The sequence below is a fragment of the Lutra lutra genome, chromosome 3 (genome assembly GCF_902655055.1).
Source record: "Lutra lutra chromosome 3, mLutLut1.2, whole genome shotgun sequence".
In the NCBI taxonomy this organism is placed as follows: Eukaryota; Metazoa; Chordata; class Mammalia; order Carnivora; family Mustelidae; genus Lutra; species Lutra lutra.
The window spans coordinates 39,759,052-39,785,697 of NC_062280.1; the positions used below are offsets into that span (position 1 = coordinate 39,759,052).

The 26,646-nt window shown below is 52.1% G+C and overlaps 1 protein-coding gene across 3 annotated transcripts in view; it reads left to right on the forward strand.

Moving 5' to 3' along the window:
- The window catches only part of ARMC9 (armadillo repeat containing 9), a 160,607-nt gene extending 134,471 nt beyond the window's left edge, over positions 1-26,136 (forward strand). The window contains exons 21-25 of one of the 3 annotated variants that reach the window (XM_047721349.1): positions 1,043-1,158; positions 6,753-6,889; positions 11,275-11,386; positions 20,176-20,348; positions 23,220-26,136. In XM_047721349.1, the coding sequence (XP_047577305.1) occupies positions 1,043-1,158; positions 6,753-6,889; positions 11,275-11,386; positions 20,176-20,348; positions 23,220-23,479 (798 nt within the window). In that variant the 3' untranslated portion in view covers positions 23,480-26,136. Of the gene's footprint in view, positions 1-1,042; positions 1,159-6,752; positions 6,890-11,274; positions 11,387-13,675; positions 13,751-20,175; positions 22,582-23,219 lie in introns of those variants that run through there. The other 2 variants (XM_047721350.1, XM_047721351.1) reach the window with 2 other exon arrangements.
- Positions 26,137-26,646: the final 510 nt, after the last annotated feature.

Below are 26,646 nucleotides of genomic sequence, written 5' to 3' on the forward strand. Positions count from 1 at the left end.
ACTTTATAACAATTTTGTAACAAGCAACTTTGTTTATTTAACATTTTCCATATTTGGGGTTCTTTCACTAGGATTTAAACCCAAGGATGTGAACATTTTTATGACCCTTCTGATGTAAAACACCAGATTACTTCCTACAGTAATTAGAAATGACCCAGCCTGCTGGGCCACTAACATTTCCGACTCCTGCCAGCCACGGGATCATTTCTTTAATGATCCTGTAATTGTTGAAAGATGATACCTTTTAGTTGTAGTTTCTTCTTTTTTTTTAAAGATTTTATTTATTTGACACAGAGAGAGAGGGGGAAAGAGCACACAGGCAGGGGGAGCAGCAGAGGGAGAGGGAGAAGCAGGCTCTCTGCAGAGGAAGGAGCCCGATGTGGGGCTCGATCCTAAGACCCTGCAATCATGACCTGAGGCGAAGGCAGACGTTTAACGACTGAGCCACCCAGGCGCCCTGAAAGTTGTAGTTTCTAATTACTTGTGAAATTGATCGTTCTTTTCTTTTATTTATCAGTGATCTTTTCTATTGTGTATTTGAATTCTTTGCTCAATCGTCTACTGTTTTACTTTTTGATATGTAAGAGCTACTTATCTAATGACAATCTTAACCTTTCATTGGTTAAATATGTGCAAATATTTCTTCCCAGTTGGTTGTTTACCTGTTCATTTGGCTTATGTCTAACATATAAGTGGAAAATTTTTATGAAACCAAATCTGCCTATCTTTTTTCCCTTCTCACTTTCAAAACTCAGTCTTCCCCAAGATGTGATTGTTACTGTATTCAAACTGTTTTCTTCTCCTCTTTTCCATGGCCTGTTTGTTTGTTGTTTTTTATTTTTTAATTTATATTGCTAAGTGGCCTAATGCAAACCTAAAGGAATTTTCCCCCAATCTCTGCTTATTGGAATAATCCATGTCATGATCCTTCCCCATTTATTTGCAAAGCCTCTTATTACTATAGATCAATGTATTACATGTAGGAACTTCTCCTTCAAGGTCAGCTCTCAAGTAGGTGGTATCTCCTCTTTCCTTCTGCCAGATTATGACGAACACAGGGAAGGCGAGGCGGAAGGGCCTGGCCTGTGTGCAGCAGAGTGCCGACGAGCCCCTGCGCCGGCCTGTCACCCCCGGCGGCCACAGGACCGGGTACCCAGTGTAAGTCCAGGCTAACAGAGGCGGGATTTCTTTTCTTAAGCTTTGTTTTAACTGCAGTGTAAGATGTATGTCTTGAAAAACTCAAAATAAAACGTTCACATTGGAAAGCATTTATCTCTTTATTGTTTATCTCTCGGGGATTTTTGAGGGGAAAAACTTGTCTCCCTCACCCCTGGCTTGCTTCTTCCAAAATGAAATGGTTGGATTTCAGGATCTCCAGGTACTTCCAGCCCTAGCCCAGAAGAAGCCAGGTGTCAGCCAATGTAATTCAAAGGAAAGGACCAGAAGGAGCAGCAGTGGATCCACCCAACAACCCCCCGCCCCCCCCCCGTTGCTTTTGTTCTGCTGGGGTGGAGTTTCACAGATGGAAGACACCAAATCCACTTATTTTTAGATAAACACACTTTTTAAAGCAAATCTATGCATGTTTAGTGGCCTAGCTTTCTTCATAGCCTTGCTCCTACCCCATTGATGTAACCAAAATTGTAGTGAGGTTACCCAGAACCTCGGATCAACCTAGGGACCTAGGGACCTAGATCCCTATGGACTCTTAGGGAGCCCCAGACCAGGCAGTCCAGCTGTCCAGAGAGAATGGCAGAGAGAAATGGGTACCTGCCGGGGGCTTATAGAGAGCAGGAGAAAAACCTACAGATGTGGCCATAGAATAGTTCAGATGAATAGGACATATTTTACAGTTATCCCCTATAGCCGGGCAGTTTGGTTGTTTCCAGTTTTACTCTATAGTAATTTGTAAGGAACAGCCAGGTGCCTGGGATACAGCCCCAAACAGAGCCTGGAAAGGGCTGCCCCCACGGAGCTCCATGCACAGTTGCTGGGGAGGCCGAGCCCCCCGCCACCCAGAGATCCTGCCAAGGTCTGTTGCCCACGTGGGACTTGACCATGGCCCATACCATGGACCGGTGATCTGTTTGATTTGGTTTCCAAACTAGTCATCCCGTGCTTCACATTTCAAGGTTCTTATTTTAAATTGCTAATATGCATTTTTCTCTTAAACTTGCTATCAGTATGTTTTAACTTAGCTTCCAGCTTGTAAATATTTTGCCGCCTCTGCGTCCTCTCAGTTTCCCTCTATGTGCATGATGTATAATTTACACACTTAAACTTTGTTTTGCTGAACCGTTTGAAAGAAGGTTGCAGACCTGCAGCACATGTCCCCCAAGGGCCAGGACATCTTGTACTTAACGACAATATCACACCTAAGAGAATTAACATTCACGTAACTTTATATAGTATATCAGTATTCCCTAACTGTCCCCAAAATGTCCTTTATATCAGGTTTTGTGTTTGCTTGTTTGATTTGGAATATAGCCAAGTGTCAACTACTAGTAAATCTGGTTTATATCTTTTTAAATGGAAGTGGTAACAGGAGCTGATAAAATTCATCTTGCTTAACATGGAATAGAGGATGTCAAATCGTCATCTTTAAAAATTATTTCAAGATTATCTTTTAAAGCTCTTGAAACCCAGAGAGACAACCATGACATAAGGCTATTGCATTAGAAATAAGGATAAAGGGAATCTAATAAATATAAGATCTAACCAGTGGGCACCATCAATTCTGAGGTCAGGTGTTCTGCCTTGTGGAGAGGAAGAAGAAGATGTCTTTCCATGCCTGGAAGTGGTCTCTGCAAGGACTGAGAGGACCTCATTTTCCTGGAACTGGACCTTCCCAATTGCCCATGGCCACTCCCTCCATTGGGCCAATTCTGCAAACATTTCTATCGCTTCTGTGTGCCAGATGGCGTGCTAATTGCTAGGGAAACTAGAATCAATGAGATGTGATTTCTGTCCCCAGAAGCACACAGAGCCAGCTGCCTCCTGGGGGAGAGCCATCATCAATGTCCTGTGGTCAGTGGATGGTAGCAGACGCTGGGTGCTCCCTGCACTCGGCAGAAAGTCAACTTTGAGGATCTTTTGTTGTAAAGATCCTATAAAAAGTGTCTGTTACTCCGCACAGCCAGCCAGCTCTGATCATCTGGTGTTGCCAGGAGTGTTGACCGAGAATCTCAGGGATCTTGGAGACACTGACCATACACACAACACACATTCGAGGTACTGGTACTTCTGGAGTTAGTAATCCTACTTCTAGGATTTGATGCTGAGAAGCAATCAGAAATTCACAGATATATATACATGGGCATTTATTGCAGTGTTCGTAAGAAATCTAAATGGGGGCACCTGGGTGGCTCAGTTGGCGAAGCATCCGGCCCTTGATTACAGCTGAGGTCATGATCTCAGGGTCGTGAGATCGAGCCCCATGTTGGGCTCCACACTACATGTGGAGCCTGCTTAAGATTCTCTTTCTCCCTCTCTCCCTCTGCCCCTCTCTAAAAAAATAAAGAAAACCTTACTCGCTTAAAAAAAAAAGAATTAAATGCCCAAAGTAGGAGGCTGTTTACATAATTATATATTCATACAACACAGCATTGAAAATGACATTTTTGAAGAATGTTTAATACATGAGGAGAGCCTCACAATATATTGCTAAGTGAAAAGGCAAATTTTTAAAAAAGATTTTATTTATTTATTTGACAGAGATCACAAGTAGGCAGAGAAGCCGGCAGAGAGAAAAGAGAGGGGAAAGCAGGCTCCCGCTGAGCAGAGAGCCCGATGTGGGGCTCCATCCAAGGACCCTGGGATCATGGCCTGAGCTGAAGGCAGAGGCTTTAACCCACTGAGCCTCCCAGGTGCCCCAAAAACCTAATTATAAAACAGGGTAGATCCAGCCTGCTGGTCACTTACAGTGATCCCAAGTTATTTTTTAAGGTACGTATTTGCATTTTTTAAAAGGTTTTATTTATTTATCTGACAGAGAGACACAGCGAGAGAGGGAACACAAGCGGGAGAGTAGGAGAGGGAGAAGCAGGCTTCCCGCTGAGCAGGGAGCCCCACGCGAGGCTCGATCCCAGGGTGAGCCAAGGCAGACACTAAGGCTTGAGCCACCCAGGTGCCCCTAATTGCATTTTTTTAAGTGAAAAGATATCAGAGGTTATAGTGCTTGTGTCTAGGTATTGGGAGGGCAGGACGTTCTAGATATAGTCCATATATTTTCCTAATTTTTCATGATAAACATTTACTGCTTTTTTTTGTTAAAGATTTTATTTATTTATTTGACAGAGATCACAAGTAGGCAGAGAGAGAGGAGGAAGCAGGCTCCCTGCTGAGCAGAGAGCCCGATGTGGGGCACGATCCCAGGGTCCTGGGATCATGACCCGAGCCATAGGCAGAGGCTTTAACTCACTGAGCCACCCAGGCGCCCCTACTGCTTTTTTAATCAAGAAAAGAAAGATTGAGGAGCGCCTGGGTGGCTCAGTCATTAGGTGTCTGCCTTTGGCTCAGACCATTATCCCAGGATCCTGGGATCAAACCCCACATCTGGCCCTGCTCAGCAGGAAGCCTGCTTCTCCCTCTCCCACTCCCCCTGCTTGTGTTCCCTCTCTCGCTGTGTCTCTCTGTCAAATAAATAAATAAAACCTTAAAAAAAAAAAAAGATGAAAATAAAAAGACGGTTACCCTGAACAGCTCAGGGCCCTCCCTCACCCCAGCATCCTATGTGCGCCCCCAACCCTCCCTCAGCCTATTTCCTCTGCAAACCTCACCCCCTCACCTCACCCCCTCTGTAGGTTCTGGATCCCTCCCCTCCGCCCGCTGTCCAAACTTGGCGCCATCATTTAACACCTCATTTCCTCCACCTTCACCCTCCCCTCCTACTACTTTCCTTCCCCAGGCCTTCCTTCAGGCAGGCTCCCAGGTCCCCGGCCCCCCGTGGCCAGGGCCTCTCTGCCTGCTTCCCTGCCCCCTCCCTTCCCTTCGTGGCCCACGCGGTCCAGCAGTGACCTCAAGTTCCTCCTGCCACATCTATCCTTGCAGCTTCCTTTTTTTTTTTTCTAATTAAAATTCAATTAGCCAACATCTAGAACATCATTTGTCTCGGCTGTAGAGTTCAGTAACTCATCAGCTGCAGTTTCCAACCCTAGAGGATGCTCAGCGTCTCTCTCGTGCTTGTCACTGCCAACCCACCTCCTGGTCACCCTCCTACCCCCACACCCTGCTGCCATGTAGGCTTGTCCCCAAACTCCCCCTCTGCCAACTAAAATGCCCCTTTTGTGGCCCCTACCCATCCCGCCTCTCCACGGGTTTCCTTGCACACTGCTGACACCCAGATTTCACTCCTTTCTAGACTTGCCCCAAGCCCGAGGGGTGTCCCCACAACACCCCAAGTCAGCGCTTCCTAGGGGAACACTACTGTCTTCTGAGCCCCCTGCTTCAGGGAATGGCATTAACACCCCCAAACACACGATTCAGAATCCCACCCCGTGGCCACCAAGCCTTCTCCCTCTGCTCTCCCTGCTCTGCCCTCCCCTCTGCCCTCCAGAGCCGACAATGGTGCCCCCTGCCACTCTCCAATAGAATGAGGTTTCTAGCACATTACCATAGAATGGCATTTCGGTGACTCCTGTTTCCCTCAGGGATCAAATCTAACAAAACCCTGGCTGACAGTTGACCCTGTCAGTTGACGCCCCTCACCCCCCACCCAGCCCCCAACACCTCGGGCCTCAAAGCGTCCCAGGACACCCTTTCCCCTCTAGCCCACAGTTTTTCTGGTGCCTTAAATCTTTCTGTAACAATGCAGCATTTTGTTTGTTTCCGCCTCTGTATCTGCCTCACGATGTTACCTCTGTTGGAAAATTTTCCCTCCTTTGGCCCCTAGCTCAGAGTTCAGGACTAGCTGAAAGACACACACACACACACACACAGAGCCTTTCCTGCCCTTTAGGATGGCTTAGCGTCTGTTTGTCTTTGCCACTGGAACTGACATTCAAGAACAGCCATCTCCTAGGGCCCAACCCTGGGCAGAGCGCCCACAGGCCCACCCCACCGTGTCTCCCACCAAGCCCTCGCTGGGCAGGTGGCTGGTGTGTCCTTGTTGAAAGAGAAGTGAGCTCTGGGCCCACCTGGAGAGCCTTCCTCAGGATCTGCTGTCGAGGCTGAACGAGGAGCTACTGTCCATCCCGCCACCTCCCGGCTGGCCCAGGCCCCGTGTCTCCGGCTCCCGGCCTGGGGGTCCAGCACAATTAGGCGTCCAGGCCGTGTCTGCTGCATGAATAGGTCTCCACTGACCTCAGTGCTGGCAGGCTTTCGGGCACCATTCAGCAGGTGATGCGGAGAGAAGGCTCCCGGGCCTGGGCCTGCCTAACTCTTTCTGTCATGGCTGACATGACATGTCATGTCTTTCCTGACTGCATTCATCCCTTCGCTCCTCTGCTTCATCCTCCGAGGAAAAACCAGAAGATTGGTGCCTTGAATTGTTTGGTTGAAATGTCATGTTCCCATGTCCCCCAAATCCAGAAGATCTCATTCGTGTGTTATAATGACATGAAGCCATGTATCCCTGTAAATGAATAGGAGCTAATAGGATACTTTCTAATTTCTGCCAATGCCCTCAAATATGTTCAATGTCTGCTAGGAATTTCAGGTACTTCTCCTTCCTTGTGTCTGTGTTGCCGCTCAGTAGTCAGCAAATACCTCCTGGCTATCTGTATTTATTGCTGTTTCTCATTTTTTTTCTCCAGACTGGAAGACTGTCCCATTTCTCCCCAGATGACCCAGCACTCCCGAAACGGCAGCCTCCCATCCCTGACAAGCGCCCACTGTCCTGTCTACAACGGTGCTCAGACCGGTGCTTCTGAGTCTGGCATCTCTGCTTCCGGTAAGAAGCAGCGTGGGGGCTGGGAGGCAGCTCGGGGGGCTGATGATGCCCAGAATTAGAATCAAAGGAAGCAGCAGCAGTTAGAGACCCAGAAAGGCCTCAGCCTCGCACCTGATCTCCCCCACTGTGCTGCTTCACACGGGCCCACGGGCCCACAGGCCCACAACCACACAGCCACGCATGACCGCCGGCTTTTCCTCTAAACCCCCTTGTCTCAAAGCACCATGTGTGCTGCCCACGTCCACAGATGAGTCGGGCAAGATTTCTGCTCGCGGAAAGCTGCGTTCGATGTGCAATTTCAAAATAGTCATCTCAGAAAAACGGACATTCTTGACCGAGACTTTGGTGCAACCAGCTCGGGTGCTGAGGCAGTCAGCCACCTGTTCAAGGGCTGGTCTGAGACAGAAACACGCCAGGAGAAGCCAGGAGAAACGGCCGCAAGAGCCAAAACATTTTGAAACATCTCATTGAATTCCCCGGAGACTGATGGGGGATAAAAGGATTTTGTTAGATGCCAGAAAAAAAAAAATAGATATGCTTTGAATCAGAAATGTACAAAGTATTTTTTTTTAATTCACAAGAGGAAATTAAAAGGATATGAGCAGGCCAGATAAGGCTAATCTCCATTGAAAGAGGAAAAACAACAGAGGAGCAGGTCAGATTCTGGGATGAGAAACATCGAACTTCTATAATCTGCTCACTGTCGGATTCCAGCGCTTCCAAGCCCAATTCAAAGCAGAAGGCTGGTCACAGACCAGAGGACAGCCCAGTTGTTGAGTCTGGGGGACAGTCTCCTGGTTAGGCACAGTTTTAGAGGTTTCGCCAACTGGGCTCATGTGTTATTAGAGCTGTAAACATTAATATGCCTTCACTGAAAGGTGATTAAGCTCCACCATCTGTCCAGAAATTTCTGCTTCCAGAATGGAGGTTTTAGGTGGTCTAACCACCTTTGCCGATTTAACCAAATGCCATTGAGTTAAAAGGTGATTTCAAGCTCCAAAGACCTGGACTTCCCAAAAGTTGCAATTAGGGTAATTTATTTATCAGGTACGTCCTTGCTTTGCCAAAGCAACCACCAGGACGATCCTCCTTCTGACACCAATTCTCAGTATGGTCCTGTGTTTTGGAAGGATTTAGCATGGATTAGATGGATATAGCATAGCCTATAGGAGGGAGGCATTTGAGGTGCCACAGATGGAGTAGCTGCATGGCAACTGGTTTTCCTGGAGATGGTGATGTCATTGTGATTTTCAAAAATAATTCGTGGTAGCCCTGACAAGGTCAAGGCGCTCGCCAATCCTGGTTCCTCACGTGAAAACGGTGAGCAGCCTTGGTGATCAGCCAGTGCCTCTCCCTGGGGAGGTAGCAGCCCTCTACATGGGCCACCTGGAGGCAGGGCAGCCGCTTGGCCCAAGTCGCTGAACGCTGAGACCATATTCCCTGTGTCCCCTCCTCCTGCATGTTTCCTCTCTACTTAGGCCTGCCTGGGACCCCCTGACAGACTCTGTCCATCAACTCCCCACCACCCCCCACCTCAGTGGGCTGCAAACTAGCTGCCTTCAGTCCACCAGCCAGAAACCAGCCATATTAACCTCTCTCCCCAGCCCTGCCCAGCCTGCACTCTGCCTCAGGACAGCACTCACTCCCTTTCCTCCCTCTCCCCTACAATCATTCCACTAGAGAAGCCCACCCTCAGGGTTAGTGGCTCTCCCTCGGTCACTTAGGAAGCCTTTCGGGAGCATTTCTGGAACAGATTCTGTTCCTCCTCCTACCTTCTTTCAGGCTTGGCCAGCTATAGCCGCCCCAGAACCAATGTGTCCCTGGCCAGTGTTTACCCTCCGCTCCCAAGCCGGTCTTGTTGCTGCCATCCCTCCCTCTTCTGATCCAGCCTCTACATGAGGATGGAAAGCAAGTAGGCTTGGGCTTACGTGCTTAGAATGCGCATAACCAGGGTTGAGACTAGTTCTGAGGCTGCCTCAGTGTATATATATATATATATATATATATATATATAGTATATATATACTTTATAAAAAGTATAGACATTCATTTATTTAAATTTTTACAAAGTCAAGAACAGAGGCTCAGCAGATATAAGACGGCCTGAGAGGAAGAGGACAGTGGTGGGCCAGGTGGCCTCGTTGTCTTCTGTGATAGTCCCTTCCTGTCAAAAGCCTAGAGCTGTGTGGCGCCTGGGTGGCTCAGTTGGCTGGGCCATTGCCTTCAGCTCAGGTCATGATCCCAGAACTGTGGGATCAAGTCCCATATCGGACTTCCCCTCCTCTGCAGGGAGCGTGCTTCTGCCTTTCCCTCTGCTTGTGTCTCTCTGTCAAATAAATAAATAAAATCTTCAAAAAAAAAAAAAATAGAGCTGACTTCCTGTGGACCCTTCCATACATATGGTCCTGCTTCTCTGGCCTTTTTTCCCACTTCTGTGCTCTCGCTCACCTGTCCCCCCATCCCAGTCTGGCCTCACCCAGCTGCTCCTCAGAGGCCCCTCACATATGACTTGCGACTAAGTCTGGCCTCCCGGCCTGCGCTCGTGCTGGGAACTCCTGCCCCACCTCAGACCCAGTGAGAAGCCGCCACGGTGGCCTCCAGCCCGTTTGCTCAGGAAGCTCTTCACACCTCTGCGTTCGGTCAGTGTGAAGGTGAAATCTCGTGATGAGGAAACTGTGGGGCCCCCCAACCGTTTGATCAGTTGACCACGGGGCCAGAAAGTACATTCGTTTTAAGCAGAGGACTTTAGCCCCACAGAGCCAAAAGGAAATAGCTCCCAAAAGGAAAAAGCCAAGAATGTGCCTTCGAATCTTGTAAGACACTGGCCTCAAGAAAGTTAGTCTCATTCCCCCGTCAACCGAGGCTATGTTGGATAACAAAGTCGCATGCTTTGTCAGTGGCCTGGACTGAAAATGCCCAGCCCTGTCAGAAATGGATCCACAGGTGAGGAAACAGTACACTTCGTCCCAGGAAGCCTCCAGGACGTGCACACAGCTGCTGGGTCCCCTCAGTCCCCAGCTTCCAGTGGTGGGAGCTCTGAAGCCCGGCACTGTGATGTTCAGTGGAGAGAGAAGGAAGGGGCATAGGGGGTGACTGACTACTCTTTGGAGACAGAACCGAAAAGATGTCAGATGGTCTCAGGAGAGCTCAGCATAGCTCCTCCTCTCTCCTGCCAGGGGGCTTTCCCGCCCACCCCCTAACCTGGCCCTCTGCCCACACCCACCTGGGAAGCTCCTGATCCTGGAGGACTGTCTATCCCTGGGCTCCATTCCCTGGCATGGGATTTTCTCTGTGTGTTGCCCAGCACACAACCATACACCTAAATGCTATCTCCTGGGCCCAATTAGAAGCCCATGGAGCAGAGAGCACAGACAAGCAGGCCAGTGTCCACTGGACACCAGGTGAGAGAAGTCTCCATTTCCAGTTCCAGTCCCAGCTCGAGGAGGAGACTGTCCGGTATGGTTTGTAAATAATACCACCCCTTGGGTTTCATCCCGGAAACAGATTCCCTATTCTAATAAGACCATTACCTAGGAGTCCAAGCTGCAAAGAGGAAAGATTATATTTAAGATAAAGTAGAGGCCACATTGCAAAGGAACCAGGGAGATTTTTAAACGAAAGAGCTGAAAGGAGCTTGGGTTAAGGAAGCAGCAAATCTGGACTTTGGTCACAGAATGGTTCTGGCATGGCATGGACCCCTTTGACTGGAGAAAGAGAAGAAAAGTGGGACCAGAGAGAAGGGGGTCATGGCATTTGAAATCCAGAAGAGGCTCTCGGGAGAGCTCCCTGACAGTGTCATCAGGGACTTCTCTGTTACTCTCCTGTGAAGGTCTACAGGATGACCCCATCCTTGGCCTTGAAGTCAGTACGACTCCTGCTGGGAATGAGGGCCATTCCTGCCCCTGTGGGTGGGCTGAGGGATTCAGGCCTGAAGAGGCCTGGGGCAGCTCAGGGGGAAAAGAGTCCCACCCCTGGGATTGCTGAATTAGGCAGATAAAAATAGAGGACACCCCAGGGGAACCTGGGTGGCTCCATTGGTTAAGCATCTGACTCTGGATCTCAGCACAGGTGTTGATCTTGTAGTTGTGAGTCTGAGAGGCCAGGGGGGCCAGGAGAAGCAATAGGGCCAGAAGTCTTGGCTTTCTGGTGCTGGTGTGCTCCAGCCGGACCACTCGTGCTGCACCGCCAGGTTGTAAGTCCACCAAGTGGCCCCCTGGAAAGTTCTCAGGCTGTGCAAGGAAGCAAGTCTTCATCCATAAGCTCCAGGGAGCTATCAGGGGCTAGCCTGGGCACGTGCTTTTCTTGGCTTTTTGGTCTAGCCCAGTAAGGAACATCCTCAAAGAGGTTCCAGAAGCAGAGTTGACTGACCTCTCTCTCCTCCCCAGCCACTGCAGACATCAGGCCAGGAGAATGGTTGCCAGCAGGACCTCAGGGAGAGGTTCACCTGTCCTCCGCAGAAGTCCCCAGCCAGGCCCCAGGCCGTGGAGCAACCACTAGGTAAAGATGGGGGTTGTCCCAGGAGGGCTCTCTCTGGTCTAGCCTCTGACTTTGATCTCAAAGGAGTATTTCTCCGAGTCTGAAGCCCTGCGGGGGAGGGGGGGGGAATGAGGTCACCACACCTGTTAACCTCAGAGCCCAAGGGGAGGCACCTGCCCCCTGGGTATTACCAGTTTTCAGACCGGAAGGAGAAGAAACTCATAAACATGCCCAAGGGACTTGTTTTAAGAACTGCAGGCTGAACACATTCATGGGGATGAGTGATTTGGAGTGACCTGTGAGCAGTGTCCGATCCCAACTATTTGTTTTTGGAGAAGGTGGGATGGAGGGGAAAGACGACGAACAGGATTAGTGAAATGGTTTAGCTCCGATGTCACCCTCCTAAACGAGAAATTGGATCCCACCCAGAAAAAAAGGTGTTTTCTCTTCCTCTGCACCAGATGAATGCGGCCTGGCCTCTGAGAGGTCACTCGGGTGTTCTTTAGGAGCTAGGAAGTCTGGGTCTCCTTTCGGATCTGAGGCAGACCACTCAGGGAGAGGGGCCTAGCCGGGGTGTCAGACCCAAGCCCAGGGCTAGGCTCCCTGGCTGGCCCCCACCACTTCCTCCTGGCCACGAGGTGTCCTGCAGCTGGAGTCGTTCCAAGATGGCAAAGCCAACCTCCTGCACGAAAGCCCTGGACCCTAGCCGGGTTTCCCATGGTGACACGCTCAGAGTCTCTGAATTAGAGGGGTTTTGCCGTGGTGACCGGCCAGGCCTCCTATGCCTCTGCCTTCCTGTAGAACTGAGAAATGTTGGCAGGAGTGTGTCTGAGGTGAGCAGGACCCTGGCCGCTGGGGTGATGGCTGACCTTGGCCCCACTCGGAGTGGGGCAAAAGGACTGCCTCCCAGACCCCTGAGACCTGCAGCTCTTTTCCCCTCATGGTGTGCAGGGCCCAATAGAACCCGCCCACCGGGCCTCCCCTAACTCAGGCCTGGCCGCCCTCCTTGCCGGCTCCACAGAGGGAAGCCACAGAAAAAGCAGTTCCTGCTGAGTTTCGAGCCGCAGGAGCCCCTAGCTGCCAAGGCCGCCCCTGGACAGGCAGAAGGCCTAGCAGAGCCAGCTCCCACAGGGCAGCAAGTCCAAGAGGGGGCTGCAGCTGCTCCCCTTCTCCCTGCAGGCAGCACCCCCTCCCCCCCGCCCCGCCTGCCTATCCCATGCGGCTAGGCAGAGGCACTGTGTACCAAGGCAGTCAGAGCTCCCAGGGGGCAGCAGAGCTCTGTGGGGTGGAGCCAGAGGATGTTGGGACCTGGACTGGGGTGGGGGGTCCCCTGACCAGCTGGGGACCCAGGGAGCCACCTCCCCAACCTGGCAGAATGGCTAAAGCTGTGCCCCAGGATTGGAAGTGCCCGACGCCCACAGGCTGGCCCACAGGTCAGGGGTTCTCTGGCTCTTGGCACCCTCCTGAAGTGGGGGGCTCAAAAGGAGAGACCTTGGAGGGCTGGGCCAGAGCTGAGGCTGGGCCCCTGCCGCGCTTGCCCTCTGCGCCCGGGTCGGGACCCAGAAATAGTCCCCCGTCTCAGCCAGGCCACATCTGCCCTCCCACCATGAGCACTGGGTCTGTGGCCTTCCTGAAAGGCAGAATTCATTTCTGAGGCTTGCTAGAGACTGTCCTCTCTCCCCAGAGCAAGTGTTTTCAGAGCAGGGGACCCCCAAAGGCTCTCCTGAGAAACATTCCCCCTGGTGACACCAAATGGAGTGACCCAGTTGGCCCTCCAAGGTCCTGCTGGCACAAATCCCCCATGGGTTTCTGTCCGTGGGTGCTCTTGCCCTAATGGCTGTCATGTGAATTCAACTCTTATTTTAAGTCTGGGAGGAGTGGCGGTGGGTTCCGTTTGAGGAAGAGGAGGATGGAAAGGGGGAGAAGTAGACAGCTGGTCCCCCACCTTGCTTCCCCTCTGGCTATGTGACCACTGCCTGCCACACTCTTAACCTACCCCCAGCCTTCTCCTCCCTCCCCCGCTGCCCCAGGTTTCCGCTAAGCACCCCTTCCTCCCTCCTGACCCAAGTCCAGTCGCACAGCCCCGTTCCCTCCCCAGTCCCTGAGTGTCTCCCGCTGTCCTGAAAGACAAGGGCCATGGGGAAGGTGTCTGTCCCCTTGTCCCCACCTAGCACCGAGCAGGCTCTCAAAATCTCTGGTGGATTAATCAGGAGAAAGGGAGAGAGAATGGCCCTCTGCGTGGCTTGAGTGGGGGACATTTGTCCCTCCGCTTTCCCCAGCTCCTCTCTCTCTCTCTCTCTCTGTCCTTAGAGTGAGGACAGCCCCTTGACCCAGGAGACGTGCCAGTGGGTGGGCGCTGCTTGACTGCCCATTCCCCATGGAAGGCCCTGGAGCTGCAGGTGTGGGGAAATGGTAGGTTGAACGATACTCTCATCGTTTAACCCCAGAGAGGTGGTTTGAAGACAACCGAAGCTCCAGCTCCACTCCCCTGGCTTCCAGCCCCTGGTCTTGCTGGGGAATTGCCTTCCTAAAAGGCGGAGGGTAAAAGCTTCAGGCCCTGTGAGCCCACTGCCTCCGTCCCCCTCCAGACACCCAAGTGTTCCTGTTCCCACGTTCCCTGTCTGCTTCTCAGAGTCCTTAACATCGAGTAGCTCGGGAACCATCGTGTTAAGCCCACCCGACCGGCTGGCAGGCATTGGCCTGGCTGGTACCTCCCTCTGTCCCAGGGAGCCACGGGGGAGTGGGTTCCCCGATCCAGGCCCGGGCCCAGCTCAGAAACAGATAGGGTCAGAATTCCTGTCGTGCCACCGACAGGAAATGACTCTTCAGCAAGTATTACGGCTTTTAGAACGTGAAGAAGAGAGATTTTACATACATCTAGGTATGCTTTATCCCCCCGCATTTGTCCCCAGAGGGCATGCGGCAGCTGTGAGGACCCCTCCAGTACCTCCCACTAAAAGAAACTGGAAACTGAGAACAAGCAAGTCAGGGGAATGAAGACAGGAACCCTGTGTGTTCACGTGCACAAACACGTGCGCACGCTCGCACACACGTGAACTGTTTGCTGGTGTGTGTGTTTGCCTTCATCCGGTGTCACCCCACGCCTTGCTGCTTTCTGGGCTCTGGTGTAGCGTGGACGAAATCTCCATGGCTGTCACCAAGACCCCTTGGCGAGCCCCGATGAGCAGTCCTCTGAGGGGACCCCAGAGCACATGCCATCTGTACCATCCTGCAGACAATGGTCCCAGAGAGCTGAAGGGACACAGGGTCCTCTGCCCTGGGGAACGCTCAGCTGGGAGATGATGACTCAGCAGCATTCCAAACACAAGTACAGATTAAATATCTCCAGAAGCCTCTGATTGCTCTTCCCCTCCACACAATGCTCCCATTGATGAGCTGAGATCATCTCCGTGGGCCCCACCTCTCTAATAAATAATTTGTCTATCTTGCAGGCCACCTCCCAGTTTACCCATACCGTGAAGTTTACCTACTACTCAGCACCATTATTCCCACCGCAATTGACTTTCCCCGGTCACAGGTCATTGCCATCCTGAATCTCCTGTCCACATGCTTTTCCTGCCCTGCCCTAATCCGGCCTCATCTCCTCCTAAACCATCACCATTTCCTGGCTCTGGCTCCCTGCTGCTCAGACTGCTGAGCTCACCCTTTGAGGGGCCTGGGGGCCTGGAGGCCACACTGACCAGCCCCCCCCACCCCGCCTCCCACGGTCCTCACCCCTGCAGGAGTCAGGAGCAGTGACCAGCACCCTCAGTCAACAGCACCACCTGCTGCAGCAGCCTCCCACGTGGTTTGGGCTCCACCAAGCCAAGGAGGGGCTCTTTGGTGCCCTCCAGCCCCAGAGAAGGAGCCAGAAGGAGCCCCTGTCTGAGGGTGCTCTTCTCCCCAGCAGCAAGGCTACCATGGCCAAACAAAGGTCATGCCCAGGGCCAAGAAGAGGCTGACTTTGAAGGTGTACTAATCAGGGTTCTCCAGAGAAAGAGAACCAACAGGGAGGGGGTGGGCAGGAGGGGGTGGTTGTAAGGATTTGGCTCACATGATTGTAGACACTTGGCCAGTCCAAACTCTACAGGGTAGGCCTGCAAGCTAGAGACCCAGGGAAGAGTTGCAATTGGAGTCCAAAGGCAGTCTGCTGGCACCATTCCTTCCTACTCAGAGGAGATCGGTCTTTGACTCTTCGTGCCCTCAATGATTAGATGAGACCCACCCACACAGAGGAGGACAATGTACTGTGCTCAAGATCCACCTATTTAAATGTTAATCTCATCCAAAAGACACCTGCACAGAAATATCCAGAATCACATTTGACCGAATATTTAGGCATCATGGCCCAGCAAAGTTGATTCATAAAATGAATGCACATGTAAGAATTTTCGTAACACATCGCCAAACCACTCTCCCAAAGGACAGAGCCCTTTCCTGGTTGCCTGGGAGTCGGGAGATTATAGATTCCTAGCCCTGTGGCCCAGACCTTTTCTCCCTTCACTTCTTGCCCACTCACCTCAGCGTCCCCCATCCCCGCAAGCTGACCTTGCTGCCCCTTGGCTCTAAGGCCCGGTGCAGTGAAGCTGCCCAACCATCCCGGGCCTTCCCAGTTAGCTCCTTCAAATGGCCTCCCTGTCCCATGACTCTGTGATGGACATCGCTGGTGACCCAAGGCTACCCCCCACAGCCAGGAATAGCTGCCAGTGCTCCCTGAGTAGTCTGTACTAGTTTCTCATAGTGATTCCTTCTTAAAATGCAAGAGGGCTACATTTTAACTGACTGAGCCCCCCAGGTGACCCCGATAAGGCTAATTTTAAAATGGTCAAGATGGTAACTTTTTTTCTCTTGGAATTACTTTTATTTTAAATTTTTTTAAATTTAAATTCAATTAATTAACATATAGCATATTATTAATTTCAGAGGTAGAGTTCAGTGATTCATCAGTGGCATAGAACACCCAGTGCTCATTCCATCATGTGCCCTCCTTAATGTCCATCACCCAGTTATCCCACTCTCCCACCCCTTCCCCTCCAGCAGCCCTGTTTGTTTCCTATGATTAAGAGTCTCTTATGGTTTGTGTCCCTCTCTGATTTCGTCTTATTTTACTTTCCCCCTCCCTCCCCCCGTTTTGTTTCTTAAGGGCCATGTACGAGTAATAATAAACTGCTATAACAAAAATCAAAACATCAAAATTAGAATAGCAAAATAGGGGATAAAAGTCATTTGAACCACATAATATTAAAAGAAAACTACCTTGGAGCACCTGGCTGGCTCAGTCAGTAGAGCACACGACTCTTGATCCTGGGCTGGTGAGTTCAAGCCCCACGCTGGGCATAGAGCTTACTTTCTTTCATACATACATACGTACATTTTTTTAAATAAAGAAAAAATCATTTTAAACTTCAATAAAATGCTGTAGGGTTAAATCTTCCATATCATTTTTCTTTTCTTTTTTTTTAAGGTTTTATTTATTTATTAGAATGTGAAAGAGAGCACTAGCAGGGAGACGAGTATCCTTTTCAATCTGGTATCAAAGATTTCTTGCCTAGGGCCGCCTGGGTGGCTCAGTTAAGTGGCTGACTCCAGATTTCGACTCAGGTCATGATCTCAGGGTCCTGGCATCAAACCCCACATTGGGCTCCACACTCAGCAGGAATCTGCTTCAGGATTCTCCCTCTCCCTCAGTTTCTGCCCCCACCCCCAGCCTGCTTGCTCACTCTCTCTCTCTAAAATAAATAAATCTTTTTTTTTAAATTTTATTTATTCATTTGAGAGAGAGAGACAGAGAAATCATGAGTAGGTGGAGAGGCAGAGGGAGAAGCAGAAAGCCCAACTCAGGACTCAATCCTAGGACCCTGGGATCATGACCCAAGCTGAAGGCAGACACTTAACCAACCACCTGAGCCACTCAGGCACCCTTAAAATAAGTAAATCTTTTTTAAGAATAAATAAATAAGAGTTGCCCGAGTGGCTCAGCTCAGCAGACCCGAGCGCCTGCCCTCGGCTCGGGTCATGATCCCAGGGTCCTGGGATTGAGCCCCACATTGGGCTTCCTGGTCAGCAAGGAGCCTGCTTCTCCCTCTCTCTGCTGCTCCCCCTGCTTGTGCTCATTCTCTCTGTCAAATAAATAAAATATTTTTAAAATAAATAAATAATCAACTAATTTTAAAAAAAGGAGATTTCCTACTTAAAGTATGGGCACTTTTTATGCCACTTTTCTCCTAAATTTGAATTTGGAAATTTTTCAGATGCTTAAGTTTTATTTTTCTAATGATTAAAATATTCTCCCTATAAAAAAAGAAGGGAGGGAGGAAAGGAGGGAAGGAAGGATGGAAGGAAGGGGCATATGGAAATATAGAATTGATTCAAATAAGAAATTCCAGTTTCAGGGCGCCTGGGTGGCTCAGTGGGTTAAAGCCTCTGCCTTCGGCTCAGGTCATAATCCCAGGGTCCTGGGATCGAGCCCCACATCGGGATCTCTGCTCAGCAGGGAGCCTACTTCCCCCTCTCTCTGCCTGCCTCTCTACCTACTTGTGATCTCTGTCAAATAAATAAATAAAATCTTAAAAAAAAAAAAAAAGAAAGAAAGAAAGAAAGAAATTCCAGTTTCCGGGGCGCCTGGGTGGCTCAGTGGGTTAAGCCACTGCCTTCGGCTCAGGTCATGATCTCGGGGTCCTGGGATCGAGTTCCGCATCGGGCTCTCTGCTCAGCAGGGAGCCTGCTTCCCTTCCTCTCTCTCTCTGCCTGCCTCTCTGCCTACTTGTGATCTCTCTCTGTCAAATAAATAAATAAATAAATAAAATCTTAAAAAAAAAAAAAAAAAAGAAATTCCAGTTTCCTTCCAGGTCCCACTCCCCAGAGCCAAAACCCTCATTTAAGGGACCCTCGATTGACCTCAGCACAGCCTCCCTTGCAGAATCATCACAGCTATTTGAGAGACAGGTGGGGAAACTGCAGCTCTCCAAAGGTCGGCATACTTGCCTACTACGTTCAGTCACCAGCTGGAGAGTCGCAGAGCAGGACTGAGGGTCTGGGCCCTCCCAGGGAGCACACCCCCTGCCCCCCGCACCTGCCTCCACTTCCCATTCTGTGTGTGCACACACATGCACAGGCATGCTCCCCCTACCGTTCCCCGAGGGGGCGCTGACTCACTCTCCTAGCTCAACAGCTGTTTGCTGCACACCAACTGTGTGAAGCCCACAGACTAAGGGACCCGCTTAGGGCAGGGGAGACGGACCTGCCATGGACAGAGTGCGTGCCCAGCTGCTAGCTGAGCCGATGTGTCCAGTGAATGTGTCCATTCACTGGGGATGGCAACCCTGGGTGACAGCCTGGGACTCTGGTCTTTGGAGTTACAGTCAGGAAAATGGGCGTGTAGATAGCAGGGACCCCAGAAGTCGAGGTGGGAGCAAGGTGTAGACAGCTCCATGACAGCCAGACAGCAAAGGGCTGGGCAGGGGGGATTCCACAGAACCAGGCCCCCACTTCTAGGACTTCTTGTCTAACAGTGCCAAGCTGAGGGTGCCAGCTCCAAGACTAGCCCACCACATCTCTGGGAGGTCACCCTTTGGGGCTGGCAGCCCGGTGGTATATGGAGAAGGGCTGGCTAGGAGATCCCACTGGGCTCAGATCTTGGCCTCACAACCTGTGCGTTATGCGTGTGGCCTTGGGAAAGTTCACAAACTTGGGGCCTCAGTTTCTCCATCCGAAAAATGGGGAAGTAATGCCTGCCCCCACCACCCACAGGAGTGTTTGGGGGCTAAATGTCACCCTCTTTGAGTGGCCTTCCCTGGCCACCACATCTAAAATTAGTTTTCTATTGCTGCTGTAACAGATGGCCTCATGCGTAGAAACCTGAACACACAAAGGTATGGCCTCACAGTCCTGTCGGTCAGAAGCCCCGCACCGCTCTCATGGGGCTGGAATAGAAGTGTGCACAGGACACACAGCTTCCCGAGTTCCATGGGAAAATCTTTTTTCTGCCTTTTCCGGCTTCTGGAGGCCGCCTGCCTTCTTTGACTCCCGGCCCCTTCCACTGTCTTCAAAGCTGGGCAGGCTGGCATCTCTGTGCCCTTCTTCACAGTCATACTTCCTTCTCTCTCTTCTTCTGCCCCCTCTCCCACTTTTTCTTTTTATGATTTTATTTGTCAGATAGAGAGAGGGAGAGAGAGCACAAGGAGAGGAAGAGGCAGGCAGAGGGGGAAGGGGCTCCCCACTGAGCAAGGACCCCGATGTGGGACTCTATCCCAGGACCCTGGGATCATGACTTGAGCCGAAGGCAGACGCTTTACCAACTGAGCCACCCAGGTGGCCCTCCCTCTCAAACTTTTAAGGACCCTTCTGGTTTCCGTGGGCTCACCCTGATAGCCTAGAATAATCTCCCTGTGGCAAAGTCAGAAGATTTGCAACCTCTGTTCCACCGCAGTTACATTCTCCTTTGTCATAAAAGGTCCCAGGGAGTAGGACAGAATGGAGGACAGTTACTCTGCTGACCACACCTTCCCTGGCTATCCTACCTCACACTTCAAGAATCCCCCAGGCTCCCCGTCCCCCTTCTCGGCTTCATCTCCTCCTTAGCCTTTAATTCCTTTTTTTTTTTTTTTTAATCTTCCTCCTCCTATAGAGTGTGTGTTCCATGGGGGCAGGGATGTATGCCACCAGGTGCCCCGCCCTACCCCACCCCTACCCTGTGCCCAGGACCGTGCCTGTCTGACCTCTTGGTGCTCAGACAGGGAGTTCCTTCCTTCTTCCTGCGACTCCCTTAAGTATGCAGTAGCCGTAACTGTAGACTGTGCATTTCCTTCCAGGGAATTTACATCAGCCTTCTCCTGTGAGCCCCGGACCCCCAGCACCCCGGCAATCCTGGACCTGAACCCACCCAAGGCCAAGGCATCCACTCTGGCCCCTCGGTTCTCTCCGTGCGGCCCCCAGCAGGCCAGCCGCCCTGGCTCCATGTTGTCCTCCACAAGGGGCCCACAGAGTAAGTCAGACCAGAGGGCGGGGCGCTGTGTTTGTCTGGGCCCCACAGGCCAAACGGAAAGCCAGGGCCCTCGCCAGTGTCTCCTCCTGCCCTAGAAACCAGTTCTCCACTCATCTTCCCATGTATGCCATTGCCGTGGGCCTTAGGGGTTCACACACAGCCCGGCAGACGGGGACCATCTGGGCAGTGTCGCTCAGAGTAAAGACTCCCCCCACCTCTGTGGCACTCGTGTGGTTGCCCCTGGACCCTGGACCTGCCTTCCGGTGGGGGGCAGCCGACAGCTACTCAGGCAGCCTGGAAACCAAACCAGAGCAGGTGCCTTGGAGGTGGGCCACCCCAGTGACTGAGGGTAGGGGGGCCCTGGGGGCCTCCCTCCTGCCATTTTGGACACAGGAGAGACCACTTCCTCTCTCTATCCCCTCCTAGCCTGGGCCAGTTGGCCACCTCCTCCACTCCCCAGCTGAGCCTGGACCTTTCTAAAGAGTCTTAACTAAAAATAAGGGAGGGAGGCCTGGCTGGTGTAGTCAGAGGAGAATGCGACCCTTGATCTCAGGGTCATAGGTTCGAGCCCCAGGCTGGGTGTAGCGATTACTTAAAAATAAAATGTTAAAAATAAATAAATAAATAAATAAAAGAAATCAAAATAAAGGAAAACAAAAGTGAAAAAGAGGATGTCAAGCAACAGAAAATCTGTCACACTCAGGATATATGCATTTCTGCCACTGTACTGCCCCACACTCTCCCTGCCGCATTCATTTCCTGCCAGAGCCCCGGGCATTCTGGTCAACCCAAGACCTGCTGGGCTAGCTGTGTGGTTAATGGGCCGTGGCTGGAAAGCTGGCCCAGCCCTCCCTCTTCTCCGACGCCTCTCTGGGGGTTAACACGGAGCCCAGCCCCAGCCCCCGTTACCCTCCCCCCCCCCCCCCCCGGTCCCCAGCAGCCGTGCAGCTTCTGCTGCTGCTTCACATGGGCCGAAGAAAGCACCCGCAGGTGCCGGGAGCGCATAGCCGGAGAGAGGTGGCCGGGCCCAGCCCCGGCGGGCAGTAACCGCAGCAGCAACAGCCGGGACCCTGCGGGCTCCTGCGGGCTCCTCCAGGCCCTGCCCGTGCCTGATAGCTCAGCTAGCAGCAGACCCGTGTCCCATGGCCTCGACAAACAACAAAACCATTGCCCGCAAACTCAGCGAGTACCCCCAGCCAAGCTGCCTGCTTCCTGGGAGGAAAGAGCATGGCCACGTGAGGCGTGCCCGGGCCGCAGAGCCGGTGACCTGGGGGAAGGGAAGGTTCTCTGTATTCTGTCTGCACAGAGCCAGCTGAAAGAAGGGCCTATACGAGACAGAGGGGACTCTGTGCGGATGCCGCCTCCGTGCTGGCAGCTGGCGCTGGCTTTTCTTCTCCAGGGAGCCCATCTTACAGGAAGTGAGGACAGTTCCTTCCCTGGTGTCACCATCCCGTTGCCTGAGAACCAGCCAGCTTCCCCCTCTGGCCCAGCGGGCAGCTGCAGGTGACAGATGTGGAGAGATGGTGGTCCACGAGCCCCCAGGTGGCTTCGGGAGCTGAGATGAGGCTGGCTGTCCCGGCAGTCCCCCCCCCGACGGGCTCCTGTCGCTGCCCTTCTCAGGTTGTCCCCTCACGCACAGAGGAACATGGCTGGGTAGGCAGCATGAACCCCACCAGTGAGCTCTTCACCTCAGAGCCTGTGCAGAGGAGGCGGGGGCGCCTGAAAACCCAGCCAGGGAAGGCGGGGGCAGGACTCGGCCTCGATGAAACCAGCACTCCTCTCTCCGGCCAGCTGGAAGAAAAAGTGTGGGAACTTAGGACAAGGGTCAACCATCCTCAAGCCATATTCCTGAGCACCAGATCTGATGTTCTCGTCCTCTTTTGAAATATGGTAAGACTATGATCTAGTCCCAGATACAGCTTGGAAGCCACAGCTGCTCTCGATCTTCTGCACACGTGTTTTAAAGGCCACCTAGGGCTGACCGTGTAACCCACCCTCCTCTTGTAAGATTGTAAACACAAGAAGTTCCGGTGACAAAATGACTAGTCCCCGCTGGGGAGGATTGTGCTGGCCCTTTGTGGAGAGTGACGTCAGAGCCCGTGTCCTAGGACAGAGCCAGCAATGTCACCCAAGCAAGGAGCAGGATCTGACCTCTCCTGAAATAGGAGTATTGAAATAAAAGTATCAATATTTAGATGGTACTTGGGTGTGGTATGGGCTGTGTGTGTGTGTGTGTGTGTGTGTGAATAAAATTGGGTATTCTCCCCCAGGCACTCCGTCTGCCCTGACTATGCCCTTAGTGAAGACATCTTTGTGGTCCAACAGGACAAAAATAGAAGATAAGCATTGCATTTTCCAGTGGCCTCCTCACTCCTCAAAAAAGCCAGCAGAGGGGGTAAACCGAAGAACATTAGAGCAGGCAAGTGGCCAGGTCACCCCCAAGACATCTGTAAACCCATCAGAGGCTAGGACCCTGGGTTAATCTTGTGAGCTCTCCGCAGTAGCACCAAGGGGGCGCGTGAGAACTCTGTGGTTCTGAGACTGGTCCGGAGGCCACATCCAGATTCTCTAGAAATGTCTGAGCCCCTCTGTGTTCCTGGGGAAGAAAGCTGTGGAGAGCAAGGCCCTACCTTCTTCTTGGGAATGTCCACCTCCAGGCTCTCTCCACCTCCTGACTTGGAGATACTAAGAGAAAACGTCAAGGCTTATCACCAGTACCTGTGGACAAGGTCACACAGGGAAAGCAGAGACTGGGTCCCTGAGATGGGGTCACTCCGTGGTGAGACTTTAAAGAGTGGCTGCAGATGAACAGCAGGAGAACGTGATGGAAAAATCTCTCCTGGTCTCCTCAGTAAATCCACTCCCTTTCAGATTCCTCAGATGCCACTGACTGGCACGGCCTTTCCCGTCTCCAGAAATCCGGAGGGACTAGAAGAGTAATGGGTTCCCCTCGTCTCCATGGTATCAAGGCAACTGCTGTTTCTCCCCCAGCCTACAGATGGGCTAAAAACCTGATTTGTAAACGTCTGGCCACTTCGGGAGAAGAAAAAAAGTCTTTTGGAGATTTGGGAAGTAGCCAGCTCTGTGTCACTGAAATCACCAGGTACAGCCCGAGTGGTTCTCCGGGCTAAGTAAATACCTCCCTGTCTCCACACCACGCCCTGGGAGACTCCTCTCACCGGCACACGCGTCCACATCCCCAGGCTGATGGCCAGCAAGAACCTTGGTAAAACACCAGCAGCTTCTTCATAAATATCCTGGCTGTCTGCTGGCCTCGCTGACTTGGCTGGGGTCACACATGAACATGACCTACAGGAGAGAATCAAGGACATGAGTAAACCCAGATGGTTTCAAAGGTCATCTGGACATCTGGTCATACAGCTGGCTGCTAGGATTTGCCCATGAAACCCACCCAGGGAGCCACGGTGGAGAGCCTGTGGAAATTTTGAGAATGGTGGGCCCTCGGGAAGATCCCTTCTTCCCCCGGAAGCTGACCGCAGCTCTCCAGGTTCCTGGCCCTCTAATCTCTCCTGAGTAGAACTTGATCTCATTTTGCTTCCTTCACAGCAAGGTGTCAATGCCTGACAAAAGCTTAAATTATGACCCTTGGTGGGAATATAATAGGTGGAGGTTTGAGATCCAGTCAGATTGCAGAGGTCAATCACTCAGCAGGTTGGGAAGGATTTAGCCCAAATCAAAAGAAGTAAACCAGAAACAAAGGCACAGATAGGATTAATGCATAAATTCCACGACAAACTTTTTTATTAAAACAAGAGCTGACCCTGTGCTTATAGGATCTTACCCTGCTTGCCAAATCCTAATCCTGGCCCCAATTCCAATAAAACTTTTTTTTTACAGAAATGGGCAGCCAGTTCATGAGCCATAGTTCACCAAATTGATTTCTCTAATATTGCATTAAAATATGTCTTGTCTTGATTCCTAAGTTTCGGGATACTGCCTTCCATTTTGTGTGCAAGGTGAATGCCTCACTTGCCTTAACCGCATCCTAGCACAGGATCTAGGGGGTCCCCCTGGGTCCCTCGCAGTGTGCCAATGACCCAGCCTCACGGCCAGATGGCTGGCCTGCCTGCCCGCTGGGCCATCTTCATCTGTCCAGATACCGTTTGTGGTACATTGGGCTGAGGAGTGGTTCGCTTTGCTTTGCACATAACAAACTACACCCAAAACACGCAGTTTAAAACAACTTATTAGCTTTATGGTTATGTGGCTCTGCGATGGAGCTGGGCTCCAGTGGGCGCTTCTGTTGAGTTTGGCTGGACCCAGATGTGTGTCTCTGCTCAGAGGGCCATCGAGGGCCTCACTCGTCTGACAGCTGGCTGATGGCTGGGTTCTGAGTTGTCCTCCGAGAGGCCTCTCATCCCGCAGCAGCCGGCTGGCCTGGGTGCCTTCCCCGGTGGCCTCAGGACCCCGGCTGCAGGGAGAGAGACATGAAGCCCCAGGGCTGCTCGGGGTTTCTACCTGCATCGTGTTTACTCTTCTCCCGTTGGCCGAAGCCAGTCACACAACCGAGGCCAACAGTCCGTGCAGCGAGATGAGACTACGGGGGCACTGAGCGAACCCAGGGCCCGGCCCAGACAACGCACCACGTCAAAGCATTCAGAACCTACCTCACTGCTCAGAACCAAGCCTTTCAGGGTGGTTTTCCTCCCCCATGGTGTGACATTTTGATTCAGTTCAGCAAACAGCCTCTGGGACCACTCTGTGCTGGGACGCAGAGTGTTGCGATTTTGTGGGAATCCCATTTGCTTGGTGGGGCTTCCACCAACAGGAGCAAGTGAAGTGGGGGAGGCTGTCTCTCACAGGTCCTCTCGCCTCAACAGCCCCCCCGGGGGGGTGATCATGGCAGGGTGCAGGCGGAGTGGGAGCCGCAGCACGATAGGGCTGGCAAGGGGAGTGTTTCTAGGGTTCCTGGGTTAAGGCCAGGCTGGTCAATCCAAACCAGAAAGAGCAGGGAGTAAGGGAGACGGGGAGGGCTTGGTAAGCTCTGCAGGGGTCTTATCTAAGGGACACACCAGCCGAGGAGCTGAGAGGCAGGAGATGCCAGAGCCTTGGGGAATCATATCTTATAAGCTTCTGCCTTGGAGGACTTCCTGGAGGAGGTGGTGGTGCTGAGAGAAAGTCAGGCCTCCAGAAGCCTACACCGAGTGCCCTGTTGAAGAAGATGGAGGAAATGGGAGTGTGCATGGGGTCACAGCGGAGGGGAAGTGAGAAAGTGAGGGCAGAACGAGGGGTGAGAGAAAAAATAGGGGCTGGTACAGGAGACCTTCTCCTGGGAGGGGGACAGGTGACATGCACTCTGGAGGGGGCAGAACAGGACATCGGGGTGGTCACCACTGTCTGAGCTGGGGGGCATGGAGGAGAGCCTGACTACTGAGGCGACTTCCAGAGAGCTGTAGGGCCAGGGGTCAGCCCAGCCCCAAGAGAGGCTGGGAAGGCACCAGGGGCTGTGGGAGGAGGGTGTCCTGCAGAGGGAAGGCGGGGCAAGGCGACAGCATGAGCTCTCAGAGGGGAGACCAGAGCGAAGACCACGGGGCAGTGACCTTGAAGGGTGCTGAGGAGCAGGGCTTCCATCAGGCCCTCCTCTGGATCCTGGGCCGGAGGCCATGGTGTCCCCAAGCCACCTTGTACCCACTCGTAAGAGCTGATCACTAAATTTTCGTGAATTCTGTGAGCGGCCATTAAACATAAACATCAACGAAACTGAAATTATAGAAACTTACAATTAAATAAATTCTATTTTAAAAAGGTAATAAATACTCAAAACTCATCCCTTCCGAATTATTGTCTATGTCCCAGGGGTTATTCGCATCTGTCGTATCTGTAAGGAGGAGATAGGATATAATCAAGGCTACGGTGCGTCTCTTCCCAACTCTGTCTTCGGGGACATCATGTTGATAGCTCAGAATTGGCCATGCTGGGCATACGTACACCCCAAAAACTGGGAAACACTACCCCCCAGGGTTCCCCCAACCAGAGGGCTGGTTGTTACATTGGCCAGCACACCAGTGACAGGAGTGTGCGGAGACATGCAGCCCAAGACAGAATGCTGGCTGGACCAGAGATGGCGCAGGGAGTCGGAAGCAACAGGGTAGAGTGTGCCCCCCAAAGTGGCAGCTGTTCCAGAAGCTTCCATCCACACCTGCTGCCCCATGGCCCTGGATCCCGGTGTTGGCCCAGAGTTCGAGCATCACTTCCCTTGCAGGCCCTCACCCCACCTGAAGCAGCTCAGAGCCTTTGCCCCTGGAGCAGGTGACCAGTGAGGATGGCGTCTGGGTAC